Source organism: Colletotrichum karsti (genome assembly GCF_011947395.1).
Source record: "Colletotrichum karsti strain CkLH20 chromosome Unknown Scaffold6, whole genome shotgun sequence".
Classification (NCBI taxonomy): Eukaryota; Fungi; Ascomycota; class Sordariomycetes; order Glomerellales; family Glomerellaceae; genus Colletotrichum; species Colletotrichum karsti.
The window spans coordinates 983,546-1,005,238 of record NW_024065906.1 but is presented as its reverse complement, the minus strand read 5'-3'; the positions used below and the strand labels follow the sequence as shown (position 1 = coordinate 1,005,238).

At 55.0% G+C, this 21,693-nt stretch overlaps 9 protein-coding genes across 9 annotated transcripts; 4 read left to right on the top strand and 5 right to left on the bottom strand.

Moving 5' to 3' along the window:
* Nucleotides 1-3,202: 3,202 nt before the first annotated feature.
* CkaCkLH20_02733 (uncharacterized protein) lies at nucleotides 3,203-4,047 on the bottom strand (the record flags this gene model as incomplete). The annotated part of the gene is made up of 2 exons (XM_038885452.1): nucleotides 3,203-3,886; nucleotides 3,949-4,047. 2 exons carry the CDS (start codon nucleotides 4,045-4,047, stop codon nucleotides 3,203-3,205), a joined length of 783 nt encoding a protein of 260 aa, XP_038749383.1.
* Nucleotides 4,048-4,584: 537 nt separating this feature from the next.
* CkaCkLH20_02732 (peptidase family M3) lies at nucleotides 4,585-6,945 on the bottom strand (the record flags this gene model as incomplete). Its single annotated transcript, XM_038885451.1, has 1 exon — nucleotides 4,585-6,945. The coding sequence occupies one exon, from the start codon at nucleotides 6,943-6,945 to the stop codon at nucleotides 4,585-4,587; it is 2,361 nt and encodes a 786-aa protein (XP_038749382.1).
* A 344-nt stretch (nucleotides 6,946-7,289) lies between these two features.
* On the top strand, nucleotides 7,290-8,151 carry CkaCkLH20_02731 (uncharacterized protein; the record flags this gene model as incomplete). Its single annotated transcript, XM_038885450.1, has 3 exons — nucleotides 7,290-7,316; nucleotides 7,376-7,465; nucleotides 7,522-8,151. 3 exons carry the CDS (start codon nucleotides 7,290-7,292, stop codon nucleotides 8,149-8,151), a joined length of 747 nt encoding a protein of 248 aa, XP_038749381.1.
* A 266-nt stretch (nucleotides 8,152-8,417) lies between these two features.
* On the bottom strand, nucleotides 8,418-9,712 carry CkaCkLH20_02730 (dihydrouridine synthase; the record flags this gene model as incomplete). Its single annotated transcript, XM_038885449.1, has 2 exons — nucleotides 8,418-9,520; nucleotides 9,571-9,712. The coding sequence occupies 2 exons, from the start codon at nucleotides 9,710-9,712 to the stop codon at nucleotides 8,418-8,420; spliced, it is 1,245 nt and encodes a 414-aa protein (XP_038749380.1).
* Nucleotides 9,713-11,442: 1,730 nt separating this feature from the next.
* On the top strand, nucleotides 11,443-12,565 carry CkaCkLH20_02729 (inorganic pyrophosphatase; the record flags this gene model as incomplete). The annotated part of the gene is made up of 4 exons (XM_038885448.1): nucleotides 11,443-11,625; nucleotides 11,768-12,231; nucleotides 12,288-12,371; nucleotides 12,424-12,565. The coding sequence occupies 4 exons, from the start codon at nucleotides 11,443-11,445 to the stop codon at nucleotides 12,563-12,565; spliced, it is 873 nt and encodes a 290-aa protein (XP_038749379.1).
* A 437-nt stretch (nucleotides 12,566-13,002) lies between these two features.
* CkaCkLH20_02728 (putative 39S ribosomal protein L53/MRP-L53) lies at nucleotides 13,003-13,371 on the bottom strand (the record flags this gene model as incomplete). Its single annotated transcript, XM_038885447.1, has 2 exons — nucleotides 13,003-13,115; nucleotides 13,191-13,371. 2 exons carry the CDS (start codon nucleotides 13,369-13,371, stop codon nucleotides 13,003-13,005), a joined length of 294 nt encoding a protein of 97 aa, XP_038749378.1.
* Nucleotides 13,372-13,754: 383 nt separating this feature from the next.
* Nucleotides 13,755-15,064, top strand: CkaCkLH20_02727 (uncharacterized protein; the record flags this gene model as incomplete). The annotated part of the gene is made up of 2 exons (XM_038885446.1): nucleotides 13,755-14,068; nucleotides 14,137-15,064. 2 exons carry the CDS (start codon nucleotides 13,755-13,757, stop codon nucleotides 15,062-15,064), a joined length of 1,242 nt encoding a protein of 413 aa, XP_038749377.1.
* A 3,032-nt stretch (nucleotides 15,065-18,096) lies between these two features.
* CkaCkLH20_02726 (uncharacterized protein) lies at nucleotides 18,097-18,731 on the top strand (the record flags this gene model as incomplete). The annotated part of the gene is made up of 2 exons (XM_038885445.1): nucleotides 18,097-18,279; nucleotides 18,342-18,731. 2 exons carry the CDS (start codon nucleotides 18,097-18,099, stop codon nucleotides 18,729-18,731), a joined length of 573 nt encoding a protein of 190 aa, XP_038749376.1.
* Nucleotides 18,732-19,150: 419 nt separating this feature from the next.
* CkaCkLH20_02725 (apaf1-interacting protein) lies at nucleotides 19,151-20,176 on the bottom strand (the record flags this gene model as incomplete). Its single annotated transcript, XM_038885444.1, has 3 exons — nucleotides 19,151-19,244; nucleotides 19,321-19,836; nucleotides 20,025-20,176. 3 exons carry the CDS (start codon nucleotides 20,174-20,176, stop codon nucleotides 19,151-19,153), a joined length of 762 nt encoding a protein of 253 aa, XP_038749375.1.
* Nucleotides 20,177-21,693: the final 1,517 nt, after the last annotated feature.

Genomic DNA, 21,693 nt, shown 5'->3' with positions numbered 1-21,693 from the left:
TCTGTCATTTTTAGAACATTCTCAGGGTCCTTCTGCGTGGCCCACCTCGAGGGCGTTACCGCCATCGATGTGGACGATGATCGTGACCCCTGAGATGCAGAGTTGGTTTGGAGACTGCAACCCCCCGGTCACTTCCCAGAGATTCTTGTCACGAAGGTTTTCTTGACTGTCGTCTCGCAATGTAGAACTGCTCTGGACATCAAGACGAGTATGATCGGTCAGGAGGCAGCGCCGCTTCGTCTGAGTGTCCTACAGTCGCCAAAGGAAACAACCCCAAGCAATGCCAGAAGTGTCCGTAGATAAAACAGTTCAAGCGGCATCTTCGGTTGTTATTGTGTCTTTGGTAACATGAACCAACTCCGAACCCCCTTCTGCATCAACAAATCGGACCCCTAGACCTCTCGCATGGGCAACAATCTTAGCATCGCCAGTCGCCTCTCTCAGCAAAGCCCTCGATTCCATGTTGAGGCCATGGGCCAAAGTCGCGAGTGAGCTTCCCCGCCATGCCGGCAACCCAAGAACATGCGTCTCCCATATGGATAAAAGGCAAAAAATACAGCCTCCTACCAATGCTGTCAGGGGCAGCGTCAAAAACGACCAATTAACTCTGATTCGAATAACCCATTCTCTTCCTGTCCCTAGGTAGGGCTCGGTCTGCAGTGATCTATTGCGCATCCATTTGGTGAGGCTAGCGGCCACATTGTCAAAAGTTCTTGTGATGTTCTTTGACAACCCAAGGCTAGATATAAAAGGTGGCTGCGTCCCCTCTTTCAGGAAGAAAGAATCCGGATAGACGAGTTGTGTAGGTGGTGAAAACACGTTGTGGAACCAACGAGTTAGGGATCCAATGGTGTTGTAACTAATGTTGAACCTCAAGTCATTGTCGATATTGATCCCGGTTGTCGAGAAGTATTCGTCCTTTGATATCAGAAGCTGGAGGTTGGTACGTTTGAAGGCACCCTGGAACAAGGTATAGTTGTGATACTCGTTCTATGTCCCGATCGATGTTTGGTAAGCTCTTTGCTACTGTTTCATTCATGACGAATGAATCGAGGTTACGAGTTGTGAAAGAACCAAGGACACTCTCTTTCAACGTACTCTGTTCCACTGTGGTTTCATATATATTGGTACAGAAATACAAAGCGCACTCCTCGGCAGTGACCTCACTGTGTTCCCAGACTTGTGTTCTGTTGCGGTACTGCTCATTTGTCTGAAGCATGGAAAGTGAAATGATCAAGGTTTTCGTATTTCGGAATGAGAGGGTTTCGCCCGGATCTAATGTCGATCGCGCGGTCAAGAAAGCACTAGTCTTTCCGGAGGGAGATTGAACCTGGTTGTGTGGTTCGGAGCAGAGACCATTGAAGTTTGATATGCTCAAGTTGCGTTCTGTGATAGAGTAACTGGTATAGTGACCCGTTCCATTCAGCGACAGGACGGAGTGGTTGTCGTGGGGTATTGTGATAACGGTGGCGTTTGTCAGATCTGCGACGCCACTGGTCTTCTTTATAGCGTTCGAGATGTCGTTGCAAGCGCTGCAAACCGCCAATGATGCAAAAGGATTCCATGTGCAGTTTCCGGTAGAACATGTAAACGCCGGCTTTAACATATCAGCCGTATTGAGGTCGGAGAAGCCTTCCCAAACAGCTGCAAGAGCGCCAAAGTCGTATTCAAACCTCATTGGCAAGACAACCACATGTTCATAGGGTCCCGGCATTGAAAGAAAAGCGATACCGCTGCCGTCAATAGTTTTGACGGATCCAGAATCCAGTCGCACGGTCTTTCCGATAGTGGCCGTACTCTCTGCGCCAGAAAACTCGACTTCTTCCCCTGAGAAAGTGATGACGGCCTGCAAAAATGGTTCGAATCCCACAAGAATGACGGCTGAAAGCGCACCCAGTGCAGTCCAGTGGCTAGTAAATACGTCAGTATGTAATTAAAGACCTAGTTTTAGTGAGGATTACCGAAGCCTGGTCCACCACAGCAAACGAAGGCTTCCCCATGGCCCGCGACTAGCTTCTTCAAACCGGTCGAAAACCACCATATTGTCCTCCCTTCGTCGATACCAGTTCCACTTTCCCTGGCTAATGCGGGAACTAATAGCGAATGCAAGACTTGCTCGGGAAGCAGCGCCTAGAATGGAGATCACTGCGTTGAAGGACAATGGTAGTTGCCAAGCTGATAGGGGTTGGTTTTCGAAGACTGGTAGTAGGACGAGAATTGCAACAAGAGAGGAGATGCTGAGAACCACCGCAAGTATCTCCAAGTTCCATTGGTAATGACTGGAACTGATAAGGTTCTTGCTTCTGTTTCCTCCCCAGCCATCTTTCTCCGCTGCCGATCCCTTGCACTCGCTTGCGGACACCGCCGTCGACGACGCATCGCTGATCAGGCTTTGGCGTGCATCGATATTTTGGTCTTCATCGATAGTGTTTTGGAGCCCCCGAGGATTTGATTCTTCGTGAGACGAAGCTGCAAATAAAGAGTTTGGCTCTGGGGAGAGCAAGGATTCATGGGGTTCGTGAGCCGACTCGAAAGGCGCCATTGAGGCATGATGAGAAGGATCGTGCACAACTGGTATGTTTTTGAATTCTTGGCCCTGATAAAGACAAGGAGAGAATCATCAGAAACGGCCGAAGCGTAACTTGGAAATAGCCCGGTGTTTGATCGTGATGTTTTCTAACAGCAGTCCAACCAGTCCAACGGATAGATAAAACAATGGAGAACCTAAACATATAAGTCGGCGAGGCCCTCAGAAAGTAAAGCCCCCCGTCAGCAACTACATAGAAATCTTGCACAAAAATCAGCCTAATCGTGTAACTACGCACTGCAGAACCACAGCATCTTACCTCATCAGTACATCCAGCCTCACTCAGGTGATACTTGCAACGCGTGTTTTCTTGTGTATGGTCATAGTAGAAGCGTAGATGCGGTTTGACTTTCACAGCCTTACCTATACGAGTTGTGGCTTGCGTTGCCTACGCAATGGATGTAGCCATTTCAGCTCGATGCAGTACTACAGATACAAACCAAAAGATTCAAGCATTGCCATGCGTTGGTGACACAAAATCGGGATTTGATTAATTAGAGACTTCGTCAGACTATCAGCAGCTCAAACGCACAACAGATTTGTGTGCCTTCGCATACCGTAAGATAGGCAAACCGTGGGGTTAATTACATTAGTATGGCTTCAAGCCATAGTCTCCTAGTGATGCCTTGGATATCCGAGGGCATCGTAAGGAGTAACTTCCGCTTCGACCGCACCTTCCTTGTGATCCCCCGAGCTGCCAGCTTCTGCGTCCGGCGGCAGCCCAGGGCTCGGAAGGACCATGGTACTCGGGAACACGAACGTTCTCCCGACGGCATCGGGTGCCCCAGCCCCCATATTCGAGCCCAACTCGAGTCCGCGGCCCCTACTCTTCTTCTTCGTGCGAGACCTCTTCCATAGCAGCGTGAGTCCTCCGACAAGCACCGCCGCCAGCGGCAGCCCGACGCCGAGACCCACCCCGAGGCCGACAATCGAGGACCCCTGGCCCCCGCCGTCGCTCCCGATGCCACCGCCCATCCCGCCGGCGCCGTTGGTTGCCGTGGCAGCGCTTCCCGTGACAGTCTCAGCGGAAACCAGGATGATCGAAGTGGCCAGACTTGTCGGTATCGATCCTGATGATGTGGTCGCGGTGGTGGTATTCGCCGCGCAGGTGTAGTCGAGCTTGAGAGACTTGCCGTCCGAGCAGGTGTTCTGTACCGAGACCGTGACGTTGGCTTGTTGGTCTGCAGGGCACTTCGTCATGCAGCACTCGACGCTCGACAGGAGTTCAGAGCCGGTACAGACGCAGTTGTTTTTGCACGAGTTGTTCACGTCCTCCATGAACTGGGAGAAGCAACGGACCTGTGTGGTGCTGCTGTTAGCGAGACGTTTTCCGGATCATCAAGACGAATAGCAAAACATACGTGACATGGCGTGGCATCTGCCGAAGCCGTTGGGGAAGGATCCTGTGAGAACCCCTGCCCTGCAAGGGCCGACAGCAACAAGATCGGGAGGAGCATCATGACAGCGACTACAATGGGTCAGGAAACGACAAACACACATCAAACGACGCAGGCGGGTAAGGGATCCTTGGGGTGTTTATACACGAGAAATGAGAGGACCGCGCCTCTGGTTTGGAGCTAGCCACAGGGGCTGAAAGAAGCTTGGGAGACAAGCTTTGACCGCGGTCTTTCACGACACGACCGGTCGACGCCACGGCCCGGCTCAAAGAAGACCGAGTGCTGGTGATACCTCTAGACATCTATTCTTCTATAATAAATGCAATTGAAACCACGGCTCCAGCCGTGACGGTAGCCTCAGCCTCCTCTAAGCACCGGTGCACTTTGAATACACTTGGTAGAAACATGGGGAAGAGGCATGCTTGCACCTTGCCCCTACCAGTGTCTACGAAGTGTACTGGCACTAAGAAGACACTGCCGTCCCGCCCGTAGTCGCGTACCTCGTACGAACGTTGGCTGGTCTCAGCCGAAGGCGAGGTCTTCATCGCATACATCATATTTACATGTATAATACAACTGAAGTGGTGATGTGACGACCAATTAAGCATGGTCGTCTTTGATACCCCAACTACCGACAAGCGCCATCGCCTTATCGTCGCCTTTGGCAAGACGATCGTCCTGCAGCGTATCCGCTAGGCACTGCCACGGGTCGCGGCTGCCACCCCACTTCAGGAGCTTCTCCTTAAGACGCTCGCCGTTGGCCCGGTCCAGAGCCTTGCCGTCCGCGCCTGCGGAGAAGACGACTCTCCAGACGCGTTCGGCTAGTACGCGGTCGAAGACGTAGCTGTAGTAAGTGCTCCCATAGCCGTGGAGGTGGCCGAAGAAGCCCTGCCAGCAAGTGCCGGGTGGATCGGGGCCACCCTGGGCGTACTGCTTCTGCAGATCATGGAAGACCTTTGTGGAGTTGAAAGAGCGGTCGGCAACTTCCGGTCCATGGTAGGACTGGTCGAGCAGAGAGAGGAGGATCTGGTTCTCGGTATCAATGCCCTCGAAGCGCTTCGCCAGACGGATTCTTTCAGCTACCATCTTGTACGGCAAAGGCTCGTCAGTCTTCCAGTGGCGGGCAAATAGACCTAGCACCGACGGATCCGCGGCGAAGTGCTCCATCAAGGTTGACGGAAGCTCGGCGAAGTCGGTAGCACACCGCGTGCCGGCAACGTTCTGAAGCTTAGTGCGGGCCAGGATGGAGTGAATAGCATGGCCCATTTCGTGGAAAAGTGTCTCTACCTGGTAGTAGGACAGTAGCGCCGGCGCTGAGCTGTTCGCGTCATGTTTGGGGAAGTCGCACACCAAGGCAATGGTAGGCAATTGCATCAGAACCCCGTTCTCCTGCAAGCTCTCCATGCCATCGTTGGCAGCCTGCTCGGGTCTTTCGAACTTGGGCAGGTCAGACGAGCTGTTGTGCAAGTCCTCGGCCGCCTCCTGAATCTCGTAGGGGGCGATTGCCCGCGAACATCGCACCGTGAAGTGGGCAGGGTTGGGAGACTTGTCCTCTCTGAAAAACAAGTCGCAGTACAGAACAGCGATCAGGTCGCCAGTGTCAGTCACAACATCCAATCGACGAACGTCCTCGTGCCAGGTCTCGCCCGGCTGGGACTCTCTAGGTTGGAACGAGATACCGTAGAGGCGAGTGAACAGCCTCGACATGCCCTGCATGACGGTTCCGATAGAGAAGAAGGAAGGGAGATGGTCAGGGTGGCGGACGGGAAGTCTCATCTCAGCCCGCACGCCATCCATAAGGAAATCCTTGTCCCAGGGGTAGACCTGCGTAGCAGTGCTGTCTAGACGAGTCTGCTTCAGCTTCAGCAGATCCGCCATCTCTTCCTGAACCATGGGAGTGTTGTTCTTTTGCAGCGCATGAAGAAACTGCGACACGGCGCTGGGAGACTTTGCCATCATCCTGTCTTTCAAGGCGAGGTGGCCGTAGCTTGAGAAGCCGGCGAGATTCGCCAGTTCAGAGCGAAGCTTGAGCATGGACTCAAGCATCTGAACGGTCTGCTTCGAAGCGGTGCGCATTGCGGCAAAAACTTCCTTCCGCGTGTTCTCGTCCTTGACGCTTCTGAGCGCGGCCTGCGCTTCAGGTCCGGTGGTGGGGAGGCGCAACTTGCCCCTCATTGTGAGCGCCCGAGCGATCCCGGGATACAGCCCGTAGAAGCTCGACGACGGCAGCACGACTTCCCTCTTGGCGGGGGCCATGTTGGATACGAACGCAGAACCGACCTCGCTAATCTGCTGCGAGAGGTCGACAAATCGATCTCGCTCTTGCTGGGGCAGGTCGACGGCCGATTTGGTAAAGTCCAACTTCAGAATCTCCGCCACCGTGCGTTCCTCTTCCGACCAAGCAGCAACGACATCAGGATTTTCCATAGCCTTGATGAGCTGGTCACTCAACCCAGTCATGGTGTTGAGCTGGTTCATATACTGATATACCATGGACCAGGCCCCTGCAGCTGCTTGCTGAAACCTCGGGTCTGGGTGCGTCATTCTGACAAAGTCTGAAAGATCGAGAACTCTGCAGAGGAGATCGCTTAAGCGGTCCAGATCCTTAACGATGCTCTGGTACTCAGAAACACTCGAGGCATGTAGGACTCGGCGGACGATCTTTTGCGCCTTGTCCAAACTTCGGCGGGCAAAGACGTAGAAGCCATTCGGGCTGGTGAGGTATCGGTTCTTGAATAGGCCAACGCTAGGACCAGCCGCCTTGAATGCTTTCGCAACTCTGGAGGGCGAGTCGAAGAGCTCGCGCAGAATCGCATCGTCGGTGTTTCTACCCGGAGGTGCGTGGTCGGCCGGGATGCTCGAGGATGCTGCGGCAGCTATCCACCGGCGCTGTTGGCCGCGGGAAGCTTGTCGGACGCATTGCGTGCAGACCCAGAGGCCGCGACTTGGTGTTTTGAACATTATGAAAAAGTGTTCTGGGTCGCAAACATGTCTGCCGGCCAAGACAGGATTCCAGAAGTACGAAAGCAAGGAAATGGAGTTGGAAGGCTCGGATCTCTACCCGGGACTGGGAAAATGTTGGATAGGGATAATTATCGACGGCACGATTAGTTGCGTAACCGGTACCTCCAATGGACCGGGCTCTTTTTTGTGCAAGGGTACACTTGCGTCTGTGAGCTGCATAATCGAATTCCCGAGCTCCGGAAATAGCCGCAGCGTGGGCCTCGACGCTCTTCTCTACATCATACCAAATAATTCTCGCGAGACCAACATCAAACTCCCTCAATCGACCAATTGAGTGGACCATGGCTGCTAGAGTGTTGCTACAACGGGTAGGTCGACTAAATGCACCACTTCTTGTTTGATTTCAGAACTGACGTGCATGCGATAGCGCGCCGCGCCGTTGGCAGCGACCGTCCTGATGGGAGGATTCGCCCTGGCTCCCCGAACCGTCTACGCTGAAGCTCCTGAGACCAGCCAGGTATGTCCGGGATCGACGCATTCATCGACGGACTTTCCATGCTGACATTACCGCAGTCTAAGAAGCCGATCTACGACGAGCCGGAACCCATCCCAACGAGCGGAACCCTTCCCCCGATCCCCCGGACCGAGCAGCCCCCTCCGACCGAGGAACCCTCGAAGCCCCGAGGCCCTACGCCCACTGAGCGTCTCGCCGTCCAGATCGGAAAGGCGCGCCTGGGTCTGTACCAGTACGCTGTCGGCGCTGAGGATGCCGTCAACCGGACGATGGACCGCGCCTTCAACCTCGAGCAATCTTTCACCGGCACCATTGCATCTCTTGCTCCCCCTCGCGAGAGCGGCGAGACTCTGATGCCGGGAGCCATCTACGTGCTTGTCGCCGCCATGGCTGGAAGCATCATCACCCGCAACCGCAGCATCATTCTCCGCGCTACCGCCCCTCTTGCTCTTGGTATCACTGCCGGCTGGACGGTCCTGCCCATCACCATGGGCAACGTCTCCAACCTGGCCTGGAAGTACGAGCAGCGCTTCCCCGTTATTGCCCAGGGCCACATCAAGCTCCGCGAGAGCATTGAGAACAGCTGGAGGGCGACCAAGATCCACAGCCAGATCGGTGTACGATATGTTGATGAGAAGGTCACGGATGCCCGTGAGACCGTCGAGGACTGGGTGAAGAAGGGCAAATAAAAGTAAGGTTGGGACTGTATCATAGAAGCAGAGGCGAGCAGAGTCGCAGCTGACGGTTCCTTTGTAATTCAAACAATTAAAAATCTTGAAGTCATGTTTTTGAGCTATTGAGTTTGATATTTGTACTATTTGTGAGGCGAGTATAAAAAGGTCTATTTGTCCCCCGAAATTTCGTGGCCAGCCTGCCGAAGGGATATCGTTTCGCTATGCTTTATTCAAACCTCCCCAAACGCCTATGATGCAATCCACCCCATTATGGGAGCCTCTCATGTTTGAAGGGGCACGGCAGCCTGCGGCTTCTTCGCCGGAGATAGGTTGGCCCCTACGCCTCTCTCAGACTTCTTCCGAGATGCCTGGTTAGAACGGCTTTCCCCCAACTTGCCGCCCGCTGCCATGGCGCTCGGGTTGGCCTTCTTACCAGCTTTTCCAGTCATCTCCGGGTCGATGCCCTTGTCCAAATCTGTTTGCTGGGCAAGCTCCATCAAGTCGTCCAAGCCCATGGCCCGACATATTTGGGTGTAGGTCTTGCACTGGTTCATCTTCTGGTACATTCCGCTTTTGCCAGGGACGATCTGACAAAGGAGGTATTTCGTGTTGCCGAACTTGTTGGCAACCTCGAGAGCGTACTTGATGTATGTGGCGGCAACCTCCTCCCAGCTCGCGATGCCTCCGTCTGCCGCTGATCGGAAACAGCTGGAGTTTGCCTCTGCGGCAGTCGCAATCATGGCACCGTCGACTCCGTACTCTTTGATGAGGTCTACCGCCTGGTCTCGGCTCTCGACGTCGCCGTTCATGATGCAGGCGACTCCTGCCTCGTGGCACACTTCGGCGACCATGCGGAGTTGCTCGCGGATCGCGCGCTCTCTGGGTCGCATGGGAGTGGTACGGCAGTGTATTGTCAGGCCGGTGATTCCAGTGGCGCAAAGCCTGCGGACGAGAGCCTCTGTTTCCTCAGGGGTAGATAGAAGACGGATCTTGACACTAATCCCGATCTCGTATTCAGGCATGATGTTCGCCACAAGAGCCTCGAGAATCGCGCAAAGCTTATCCGGAGTTTTGAGCAGAGCCGCGCCCATTCCACCGCTAATGCTGAAGGGCTTAGGGCAGCCGGCGTTGACATCAATGCCGGAGACGTCCGCTGCCACCAGTTTCGCCGCCTGTACCGCGAGCTCCGGGTCGGCTGTTCCGATCTGGAAGATCAGCTTGCCCGCCTCTTTCTCGGGGTGCGTGCTGAAGACAACAGCTTCTGGGATCGTCTTTGGCGGGTTTTTCTGGCCGAAGGAGGGGATTTTGGTCCAGTCGATAGTGTTCGTGACGGGGTTTACTCGGCGTGTCGTGCCAATCATGGCTTTGTCGACGGTTTCGGGGCCTAGGAAATCGTCAATAGGCACTCATTCTTTCAGAGTGTTCGCGACTCACCCCAGACCAAATCCGCGCCATAGTGCAACGCCAGGAGGCGAGAGGGGAGTTCGCCGGAGCGGACCATGGGCGCAAGAACGAGCTTGCCCCTGTAGTCGACCCCGCGGCGGGGGATAGGGACTTTCTTGATTTCGGAACCCATGGTCTTGACTAAGTTGCGAAGGGACATGACAAGAAAAGAAGACAACGCTACATAGCTTGCGACAAAAGAGAAATGAGTCTTCGGTGTGAGTCTCTCGAGCGGCGATGCCTTGACGGGTTAGTAACGGAGAAAAGTATCCCAAGGCATCTTATCGATAAGCGTTTATCGGAGATAGACCCACTCTTTATTTTCTTCGTTCACCTTCCTTTATTGACACCTAGCTCAATTTTGACGACCCTGATAGACATCTCACGGGGAGTGCGGTCGCCCGGATCACCTCGATTGACTCGTCTTCTGTAATGTAGGTTCTCGGGATGTAGGTTATCGGCACAGCTGCTTGTCTCGTAGTCTTTTCGGCAAGACACATCGTCAAGCGGATGGTATTCGGTTGAACATGGAAACTGCAGGTGATTACGGGTATGGGGAAGAGCTGCTATTAGACCTGGAAATACAGCTGCAAGGTTCGCTTTTCTTTTGAACCACTGATTACAGTTGATACTTTGTGTGACCACAGGGTCCGGTATGCTTCGTCTTAGTCGACTACTACAACTTCAATTGTGACGAGTGACGCTAATCTTCCGTTGCACTTTAAGTTCAGATATAGCTGTCCTTTCTCTCTCAATGACGAATGGATAGTTGTTCAGGTTGGAAGCAATAGTGAGGTCACCGCAGTGGATCGCTTCATCCGCATCTTGCTTGTCGTAGAGTTGACGCGCAGGCGTGTCAGAAAGACAACATAACAGGTCTGCCGCAGTTCGTCCCGTGTCCGTGTCATTCGTCTTCATCTTCCTTGCTCAGTATGACACTAAAGTAATCTTCGACAGTTCAAAAGTCAAGTTGGCTTCAAGATAGACTATCGGCTCTACAGATCTGACTGCCAGTCCGGCATACTCGACATCCATGATATGGAATTCATGGATGTACACAATGCTTGCAGTGGAGGGGCAATGAGGGGCAATTGGCAGGGGTTCGACAACTGAGCGCCTGAGGCTGGTAAGAATTTTTCGGCCAGGTTGCTGTCGCGACAGAGAGTCTGCAACCAAAAGGTTCTCCCGGTTTCTCCCTCGCCCCGTACCTATCAACAGCTTTCTGCAGCTGCCCCGATTACCGCTGTACCTTCGACCATTGAAGCCCCGAGGTGAGAGCTCCAGAGACCCTCACGGCTGAAGACCTGAGCCGGCTTCGCCTTAGCGCTTCGGGCAATTCTTCTCCCATTGCCATTGAACCTCGGATGAGATCATTCACTGACTCTGTAGTTGTTGAACGCGCCTCTGTAACAACTAAGCTCAAACACCGCTAGTTCCCTCTCACGTTTCCATCTTCTCCCCGTCCATCCTTTATCTTCCTGCCAACTTGTATACATGCCGCTCTCACGAGGCATTAAGCTGCAGCCAACGCTCTCCAAGACACGTCTCTTCCCACTGAAGGCTCCAGGTGGTCGCGTATTACCGTCCGCCCGACCCAGCGCCCGTTCCACCTTCTCACCTCCGTCCCCGATTCAGGCCCTTTCCCGGGCCAATCACTCAGCAACCCTGGCGGCACGCACCAAGCTAACAGCCGGGTCTGCTACCCCTCCCCCTCCATCCCTCCTTGCATCATCCGCCAACCGCAGCACCACCGCAGCCGGTATTAAATCCAAAATTCCCTCCCAGCGCACCGCTCAGATTGCCCGCCACTTCTCTTCCATCTCCAAAGACTCTGACCCGAGCCTTCACCACCAAGAGAACGCAATGGCTTCCCAATACTCCGTCCGCAAGGTCGGTGCTCCCAACACCCTCGAGCACCGCGTCTACATCGAGAAGGATGGCGTTCCCGTCTCCCCCTTCCACGATATCCCCCTGTACGCCAACGCCGAGCAGACCATCCTGAACATGGTCGTCGAGATCCCCCGCTGGACCAACGCCAAGCTTGAGGTATGACTGAACTCCAATGCCTCGCCCGATGGCCGTCGTCTCGATCGGCATTGCTGCGAAGACTCGCAATGCCGACATGGACTCGAGTCGCCAGACGCAAAACGCAATGGACAAGTGGCGCTGACCGACATTTCCCATCCAGATCTCCAAGGAGGAGCTCCTCAACCCCATCAAGCAGGACATCAAGAAGGGCAAGCTTCGCTACGTCCGCAACTGCTTCCCCCACAAGGGCTACCTCTGGAACTACGGTGCCTTCCCCCAGACCTGGGAGGACCCCAACACCGTCCACCCCGAGACCAAGGCCAAGGGCGACAACGACCCGCTCGACGTTTGCGAGATCGGTGAGCTTGTCGGCTACCCCGGCCAGATCAAGCAGGTCAAGGTCCTCGGTGTCATGGCCCTTCTCGACGAGGAGGAGACCGACTGGAAGGTTATCGTTATCGACGTTAACGACCCCTTGGCTCCTAAGCTGAACGACGTCGAGGACGTCGAGCGCCACCTGCCCGGCCTTCTCCGTGCCACCAACGAGTGGTTCCGCATCTACAAGATCCCCGACGGAAAGCCCGAGAACCAGTTCGCCTTCACCGGCGAGTGCAAGAACAAGAGGTTGGTTTCACAGTGCGGCACGTCAATTCGTGAATGACAGCTAACATGCTTCGTAGCTACGCCATGGACGTCGTCCGTGAGTGCGGTGAGGCTTGGGAGAGACTCATCACCGGCAAGGTCCAGGCCGGCTCCGTCTCCACGTAAGTTATCATCAAAACCACTGGTGAAGCTAGAAACTAACACCGTCTGCAGCGCCAACGTTACCGTCCAGCACTCTCCCGCCCGTACTTCCCCTGACCAGCTCCCCCCTCTGCCCCAGCACCAGGAGCTCCCCGCCGAGAAGATCGACGCCTCCATCGACAAGTGGTTCTTCATCAGCGGTGCCTCCGCATAAGTACGCTCCGCTTCATGCTGATTTGGTACGAGCGATTGTCTGCTCAACTCAACCGTTATCGCTTGGCTAGTGAATGCAGTTGAAAGAAAGTCGAAGACCAACGGCCCAGGGCGGCATAAACTTAGAAATACCAAAAAGTAAAAGTTCCACAATACGGCAGTTAATCATTCACTGTGACACTTAAGACGAGCTGGGACTCGGGCTGGCGTCTTCTTCTGCGCGGACAGCATAGACCAGTTCCAACGTCTATAATCACCATCTGATGTCTTCGTACATGCTCTTCGTACATGCCATGCTACGCTTTTGAGCCGCCAATTCCACTTCACTCGAGATTTCCCTGGGAATATCGGTTCATACCCGTACCTTAAACGCCGTACCGTACATGCAAATGCCATAATAATACACCCAAGTTCGTCGCATCGCATTTCCTCCCGCTCTTAGTCGGTCAAGTCGGCCTGCTTCTGCAGACCGCGAGAGTGTCGATCGACCTCCTCGATGAGGTTCTTGATGCCCATCCGTTCGCAATCGAGGTTCATCTCCTTGCCATCCTCTGTTCCAACAGTCAGTAACAAGATCGACGGTTCCGAGTTCGGGGTGGCCGGGCGGGAGAGAAGCAAGGACGTACTGAACTTGACGAGAAGCGAAGGGGGCTCCGTGGAAGTCCTGGGCAGCAGAGTCGTGTTGATGGTCATGCCGCTGGACCGGGCCGCGGGCGGGATGAAGGACAGGAAGAGCCGCGCCGACTTGGCCGCCGGGGAGAAGGGGTTGAACTTCGTCTTGATCTCGGTCATGAATTTGGTAATCATATTGGGCTATTTTGGTCCAAGAACGGGCGGCAAGTTAGAGGGGTCGATATTTCGGGAATGGCGAGGAATTGGACGGGATTTGCTATGGCCTGCGGTTCGCAAAATGGTTCAACGTGAAGCTGTCACCAAAATTTCGCGTGGCGCGGGGAGTGGGAGCTTGGACGTTGGTTGGTGTGGCTTGCCGTCTTCGGTTTATAGAGATACCCGTATAGTGGGGTTCAAGGGGAACATAGCGCGGGATTCCACACATTTCGTCACTTGGAAAGAGGCCAGCATTACCTCCTATCCAGGTACTCTTACACGCCACGTTTACCCGTCACAAAGTCGAAAACCTCTGCATCGCAAACCGCCACGAGCCGCGGACACGACGCCGAGCAGAAAAGATGTCGTTCGAGGGTCTGCAGGAGCGCCTCACGGCCCTGCAAGAGACCACGTCCCAGCTCAAGGAGCTCATCGACCGGTTACAGAACCTCAAATTCCAGCCCGGCTCGGTGCCGCTAGGAGCGGACGAGGACAGCACCGTCAGCGCGGAGCTGAGCTCCGAGATCAGCCAGATCCTGAGGGAAGAGGAGGAGGAGCTGGAGCTCTTGGGGGAGGAGGTCGAGGATCTCAGGGCGGGACGGCCGGGGAACGAGGCCGAGCACACGAAGACGAGGCTCAAGGATGGGCTGGATAGGTTGAGGCAGGAGCTTAAGAGGTGAGCGGGCACAAACGACAGTTACAATTACATTGTCACGGTTCGGTTGCTAATTCAATTGCACACAGCTCCCGAATCACGTTCCGCAAGGCACAGCTCACGGCGAAGCGCAACCTTTCGCAAGCGCAGCGCCTCGAGCGCGAACTGCTCCTGCAGTCGTACTCGCAACCCGTATCCGAAGTGTCCTCCCCGTCGCTCGGCGCGCAGAAGGCGCCTCTGCCCGAGGTGATCCGGCACCGACAAGTCCGCCAGACGCGCGACGACTACAACACGAGCTCCCTGACGGAGGAGGACAAGCAGACGGTCGGGGCGAGCAGCAACGTGACGACGGCGCTGCGCGAGACTCACCAGCGGATACAGGAGGAGCTGGCGAAGAGCGAGTTCGCGCACCAGGCGCTCGAGGAGTCGTCGCAGGCGCTGAAGCAGCTGAACGAGTCGTACGGCTCGCTGGACACGATGCTCACGAGCTCGAGGGATCTGCTAGGCACGCTTCTGCGGTCGCAGAAGAGCGATACGTGGTATCTCCAGACGGCACTTTACATGTTGATGGCAACGGGCGCGTGGCTGTTGTTCCGGAGGTTGTTGTACGGACCCCTTTGGTGGTTGGTCTGGTTGCCGCTGCGACTGATGTTCAACATCAGCATCGGTAGCGGCCGCGCCGTAGTCAGGTACGCAGGCTCCGAAGGACAGGCGTCGGAGTCGGCGGTCGTTGGCGGCCAGGGAAAGATTGACGTCGAGGGTCTACCGGATGAGTCGCTGCCTACTGCGGACGTGCGCGAGCCGCAACGATCGGCGGGCGTCGGTGGAGATCCCGACTCTTTGGTAGAGAAGGTGGGTAAGATTGTGGAGGAGATGCCGGCAGAGATCGGCGAGGAAACGACGACAGACGATGGTGATGCCGCCGACGAGAGTACGGAGGCTGTGGTTGACCCGGTGCCCATTGATGATCTGAAGCAAGGGGTGCAGGAAGATGTCAGACAAAGAGATGAGCTATAGAGTGTAAAGCACTGCATCGTCTGGTCGAAACGCCCGACGGTCTCAGTAGAAAAAGAAACATCGTCACATGGCCAACTGCCTGATCTTCATGTCCCGTCGTGTTTTCAGCCAAGCGGTCGTAGCTCTGGTGACTATGGCGTAGATCTTGTGGCAAGCCATTGCACGCCCGGCGCGTCTAGTGTTCTTTGTTAATCGACGTAAATCGAACGCATTCCGGCCGTTCGTGGAGGAATTCGATGTACAAACGGCGTTCCATCAATCTGACCTGAGCTTCTCCTGACTCGTCCCATGTGATCCCGCCGAGCTTATTCTAACATCCGACAAGCGCACCGTTGGGATACCTCAGAGAGCCGGCGACGCTCCAGCCAATGAGGACTTCTGGAGTCAGCGCAGGGGTTGCTCATTTCGCGGCTCCATTCGCATTGAAGCCCAGTGCAAGGGAGGAAAAGGAGGAGATAGAAGCGTTTAGCGTCCGGACGGATGAAGGACGGCATGACGTGGTGAAATTTCCGGTCCATGACAGGCGACTGGGAGCCAATGGTCTATGCGGCAGGTGTACAGAGTAATTATGTTGGTGATCTTGTTACCAAATCGCCATGGTCGCACGAATACCCGCACTGTTTGGAGGAATGCTCACACGACACTACACAAACGACTTTCTTTTTCGTTCCAGTCTGTTTCGATCGCACCGGGCAGAAGAACTGAAGTGGGAGCACTGCATCGCCACGCGGAGGCCTGACGGCGCTTCCTTCTAGGCGGGTCGTGGCTCGTACGGGCCTGCCGGCACGGCATTGGTGTCTTGGAGGTGGTGCTATATCCGCAGACTGTAGATCTTAGATCGGGAACTGAGTGGTGTGGTTGATGGGCATCTCGTATTCATGCACTTCGTACGAAATCCTACGAGGCGAAGCGAACACGCATTTTGGGCCGGCAGATTGAGCATTTTTCTTCCGCCGCTGCTGACGACGGCTCTTGAGCGGTGTTGTACAAATGGCTCTGGGTATCATTCCGAGTCCATGCCAGGCTGCCGGTCTTGTGTAAGTCATTATTGTGTTTGACCGACAACGGGTGACGGCATATGACGATGATCGGCTGTCGGTCGGGAGTAGAGTAGGCAAATGAAACCACCGGGTACTCGAAGGTTTGAAAGGATTGTCATGTTGTCCCTGTTGGAAGCCGTCACTAGTTGTCGTTCGAAACGAATCTAGGTCGTAAGGGGCCTTGAGGAGTATTCCCAGTGGGCTGCTGGAACATCCCCCCAGATGTAGTTGTCGATCCGCCATCGAAGCTTGGAGAAAGAGTTGGCGGCGGATAGGATTCGTTAGGGCTCCCTCGCAATTAGTCATCATTTAATATTGTTAGAGCTGGTTTCGGTGCACGGCTGCATTGATTCCTCCAAGCCCTTCCGAAATTTGGACCAGTCGGGCATCGCTGGCCGCTGCTAACCTTCACGAAACTGACGCCGTCAAAAGCTGGATTCGCTAGCCAGGCACCACCTCAGGCTACTGCAGCGGTGGCATCGAGTGCGGCCCTCCAGTATCCAGCGCTTTGTCTTGTCAACAGGTAGACAGTGGTCGTCCGGGGGCCTGAAACGACGTGGAAAAAAGGTGGTCTCGACCAATGGCACCGTGCCATTTGCCATAGGTAATCCCTGCATTGTCCGAGAAGACGCGCCTGGTTCGTGTCACCGGAACGAAAGTTCGTCCTGTTCTTCTTTCCGGGCGGCTGCGGCTGTCAACCTAACTTCGTCTGATACTTTGCCTCTGCAGATATCGAAGTCAATTGACTGCCAGAGTGGTCTGGCGCTGGCAATACCGGCATACCTAGTGTCAAGCCCCCCTCGTAAGAAAAAGTGTGTGCAAACAAACAGATGGAGCCGTGGCAAAGTTCGACAGAGGCCTCGACAACATCGAGAGTGGAATACGAACAGACCACCAGACCAACGACCCTCCACTCTGATGTAATCCAAATGGAGAAGAAACAGGGGACGGGCGAATGGCGATTGGGAAGCGGGGAGAGCGAGGGGGTCGCCAAAAGGACGGGAAAAGTGCAATTTTAAAATTGGATGAAGTTGGCCGAAATGATCCACTTCAGCAGGCATTCTCACGAGTCACAGGGGACCAGCACCTTCTTTTCGAGCAGGGACCTCTGTGGCAGGTGGCTTGCCAATGGTTCCTACCTTACCAGTGTTAAGGTGACGGGAGGTACCTTTACTCTAACCTTAGCTGAGGAGATACTTTCAACAAGCATCAGATCAGGCGCTCTCCTTGAGTGAATCCGTAAGGTACCTAGTCGCGTATCCGTAGTGTCCAGGGGCAGGTCCCAATCTTTCCCCAGACGCGGCGCGATCCAATTCGATCGTCGCTTTTTCTCCCCTTTCCTCGCTTGTGTTTGGTTCTGGCATCTCTATCCACAACAACAGGGACTGGGCAACCGGCTCAAGTCGAGTCACAAGCCGCTCTGTTTCTGTTTGACTGAGAAAGAGAGAGAGGCTTTTTCGTTGCCCCGTCTCGTCTGGGTAGGTTGGCTTCTACTGCCGTCTGCCGGCGCCTCGAAGAATCTTTCTAGGTCCCCGCCGCGCCTCTGAACGCACACCTCGACGCTCTGAATCCACCCCAGATGCCGCCCTTGCGTGTGCCCTCGGACACGAACAATGCCAGCAGCCATATCCGTAGCTGAACGGTGGGTGTGAAGGAGAACGCCCCATCCCAAGGCTAATCATAGCATGGGGCGGACCTTGGCTTTCCAGGTTGTCATCCCCCAAGCAGGAAAAGCTCCTGGTCGTTCCGTCCTGCGAGATTGGTTTGGGTTTTTCTCTCAAGAGTCAACGCGCAGGGCAGGGTACACCATTATAAACCCGCCTCCAGACCATCCACATCTCTCCTGGTCCCCTTCTCTCCCTTCTCCCTCTTCAGCCTCTGCTCTACATACATTCGTTGCTCGACGCCTGTTCCAATCACTCTCGTTGTGTGTCCGACTACCAACTACACCTATTCTTAATACACCAGTGTAATACACCAACTCCCGCCAACATGCGTTTCACCTCCATCATCATGGCCGGCGTCCTCGCCGTCGCCGCCAGCGCCCAGTCCTCCGGTGCCGCTACCACCACTGTCAGCTCCAGCGTTCCCGAGAACTCTGCCCAGGCTGCCATCACCAAGTGCCTGGCTGCTTGCCCGGCCACCGACGTTAACTGCCAGTCCAAGTGCATTTCTGTAAGTTACCCATGGATTCTGGACCTGGGGACACCAGACATTAACGCATGTTTCTCCCACAGGTCCCTAGCCCCAACGCGGATCAGGTCAACCAGACCACCGACTGCGTCGCTAAGTGCGACCAGGGTGACGGCTCCGCCGCCGCCACCGAGAAGTTCCGTGTCTGCCGCGACGACTGCATCTCCAAGTACTACTACACCAGCGGTGGCACCCCCGCCGCCACCGGTGGCTCTGGCTCCGGCTCCGGTTCCTCTCGCTCCGGCGCCGCCGCCACTGCCACTGGCTCCGAGGCTGCTGCTACCGCTTCCGGCGACTCCACCGCTACTGGCTCCGGCACTGCTACTGGCACCAACTCCGCATCCTCCGGAACTTCTACCCCTAACGCCGCCCCTGCCCTTGTTGGCTCTGCTTCATTCGGTGTCGTCGGCCTCATTGCCGCCGCCCTTCTGTAAATGGGGCTTGCTTCTTTTGTTTATTGCATTTGAGGTTGGAAAAAGGAGGATGATAAGGGATATCTGAGAAGATGATGGGTATATACCACTTGGAGGATTTATGCTGTATATGCAGTCAATAATGAATAAGGCAGACCATAGCGATCATGTAATGTATCGGCGGGTTAGAAATGGCCCGCTCCAATCAATCACTCATCATACTCTGGTCCAATACTTGTGGCTGTGCTGGCAGATGTTTGAACCGCATATGCTCGAGTGATGGGATTCTGCAAATGGCACATAAATGTCCCGCGGTCGAACTGCCGAACATGGACACCCCAGCCCATATTCCGCCATCGAAGCGGAGCATGGCTTCTGCCTTCGTCAGATGAGGGCAAGGTGATACTCGATTCGACTTAATCCTCTGTATGATTCTACGTCTACTTTCTAGTAGGCACCGTGACTGGAATGTCGCTGAGCCAGGGGACGCCCAGCTGTTTCATCTCAACGGCCAACTGGAACAGATAGTCCAAGCTAACCACCAAGGTTAGCAAATCGTCATTTTCATGAGACAAGGACGGGAATATGTCATCGACATCAGCCGACTCACCTTTCACACTGGGTCTTGGCTTTATGGACATTGTCGCCCCAGACATAAACACCATGCCTCCGTACGAGCACGGCGTACGTGTCGGGGTACTTGTCCATGGCCTCCTCGAGGAACTCGGTCAGGTCCTCCTCGTGCGCCGTATTCTCGATGACGGGGATGCGCAGGGTGTCGTGGTAGCCGAGGTTGCCCTGCTTCTGGAAGCCCCTGCCGAAGCCCTTGATCTGCTCGATGTTGTTGATCTCGAACAGCTTGTCGTTGCCGGGGCCGCGGCCCTCGAGGATCAGCGTGACGAGGACGGCCCAGTGGGAGTGCGTGTGGATGCAGCAGCCGGCGCCGCGGCGGGTGAAGGCGGCGAGGAAGAGCGGGGTGCACTGGGAGGGCTTGTAGGAGGGCGGCGAGCGCAGGTAGACGCGGTTCTTGAGGGAGGCTTCCTGCGCGGCGAGGGAGAGGACGTAGATGTCCTGGGCCTTCATGAGCTCCTTCTGGACGCCTGACGGGGCGATGTAGACGAGGTCCCTGGGAGGGGTGTAAGTTTGTGGTCATGTTTGTGAGAGGCGGCTTTGTCTGCAAGTCTTGTTCGAATTGTGTCTTTTATGAAAGAGAACAAACAGCAAACGCATGGTCTGCAAACAATAGAATATGTTTCATTGTAAAATGAGACATCTCACTGAAGGTCATGATGATACCAGAGGAAACGTATTTACCCATCGCGAATAGAAGCGCCACCACCGGTGCCGGTAACCCAGCCGAGATGCCAGAACTTGGCGCAGAGCGAGGGAATGAGGTTCGCGGGATGTTCGGGGTTGTTAGAGGTGACGAGCTGGTCGGGGTTCTCAATGTCACTTGCGGAAGCCATGGTGGGCTATTTCTGAGCTGCGTTCCGGGCGGGATCGCGGGGTAACGGCGCGCAGGTACGTGGGCTGGCGGCTGTGGCTCCTGAACTGGTGCGCCGAGGGCGGGAAAATTGAGGAAATTGGAGGAAAAGAAAGCACTGAGACAGTCTCCTTTGTTGCAGAAGTTTTCGGGTTTCAGAAACCGGGTTGTCGCTGTTTTCTCACTCGTCACACTGAGATATCGCAAGTCGCTCAGATAGGTACGGAAATTTTCTACCAGCCACAGCACATGCGAATGAGGCTCAATTGGCCAGTGACACCTCGCGCATTCCCCACATGGCAAAAGCACGCAAGGCACGGAACGCTCCTCTCTCTGCGTCTAACAACCTACCCTACCTTGCCTTAAGTGCGCGAGAGCGAACCCGCAACTCGCGATTGGTTGGTTGAATTGAGTTGGTTGTCTGAATGGGGCCATCTCCCCAATTGGAGCGCAAAGTGCCCTGTAATTAGTAGTGTAGGTAAATCTGCAGATTGGAATGCCGCGGATGGCGGATGACAGATGGCAGATGGCGGATATGCGGATGGCCTATCGGTCGCTCGAGCACTCGCACTAGGAAGCTAATGTGACTGACCGGTGAAGAATCGGCAACTAACCCCGTCAGATGAGGCTGAATTGGCTCAGGGCGGTCGATTGAGAAGAGGACACCTTACCATTTCCAACGGGCAGTAAGAATGAGATGAGCCGCCATGTTGCTATTTACGGATGGTTATATGACAGAGGGGATTGCCGGCTTGGTGAGATTGGCGGTAATTACTTGTGATGGAGGGAATGACTCTTTGTGATATTAAATCACCCAACCCGCCTACCCAAAACGGTACGACGACCAGCCGCTGGGACGCTGAAACTTTTCCGAGATCGCATGGCCGGCCGGTGTCAGGCATGAGCCGAGGCTGCCGTCTACCATATTTCGTTGTTCATGCCTCTCAAACTCCCCCCTACAGTTCCGATTATACTGGAGGTATATTCAATGCATTAGCCCAAGACACTCGGGAGTATCCGCCACGCTGCTGGCTTTCGGATCGTGTTCCTGCTGCAGATATACACCTAGATAACGCTGAAAGGTAGATAAATTATGTATCATGTAATGATATCCCATGCTCCCAGCAGACTGGATCAGCCAGAGCTAGAGCTCGGTTTCGAGTTCCATACAAGGATGAGGCTTCAAGCAGAGGAGGTTTGGAAGCTCATCGAAGCACCGTGAATCTCCCCTCCTTCCCTTCACTGTCAGCACCTGTGGATCCCCTTTGACCAAGGGCCCCATCACAGCTTGCGTCCCCGCACTTTGTCCAGCCAGTCAGCCACAGGCAAAGAGCCCACTGTGAAAGGAACCCAAAGCGCTGTGAGGCATCACATTGGTGCGCTGGTGCGGTGAGGATTGTAGGTGAAGGGCTACCCCGACGACCCCTGGAATTGTGTGTTGAGGCGCTGCACGGCAACTCTGGTCCCTGAGCACTCTAGACCGAGGAAGGTAGGTCTTCC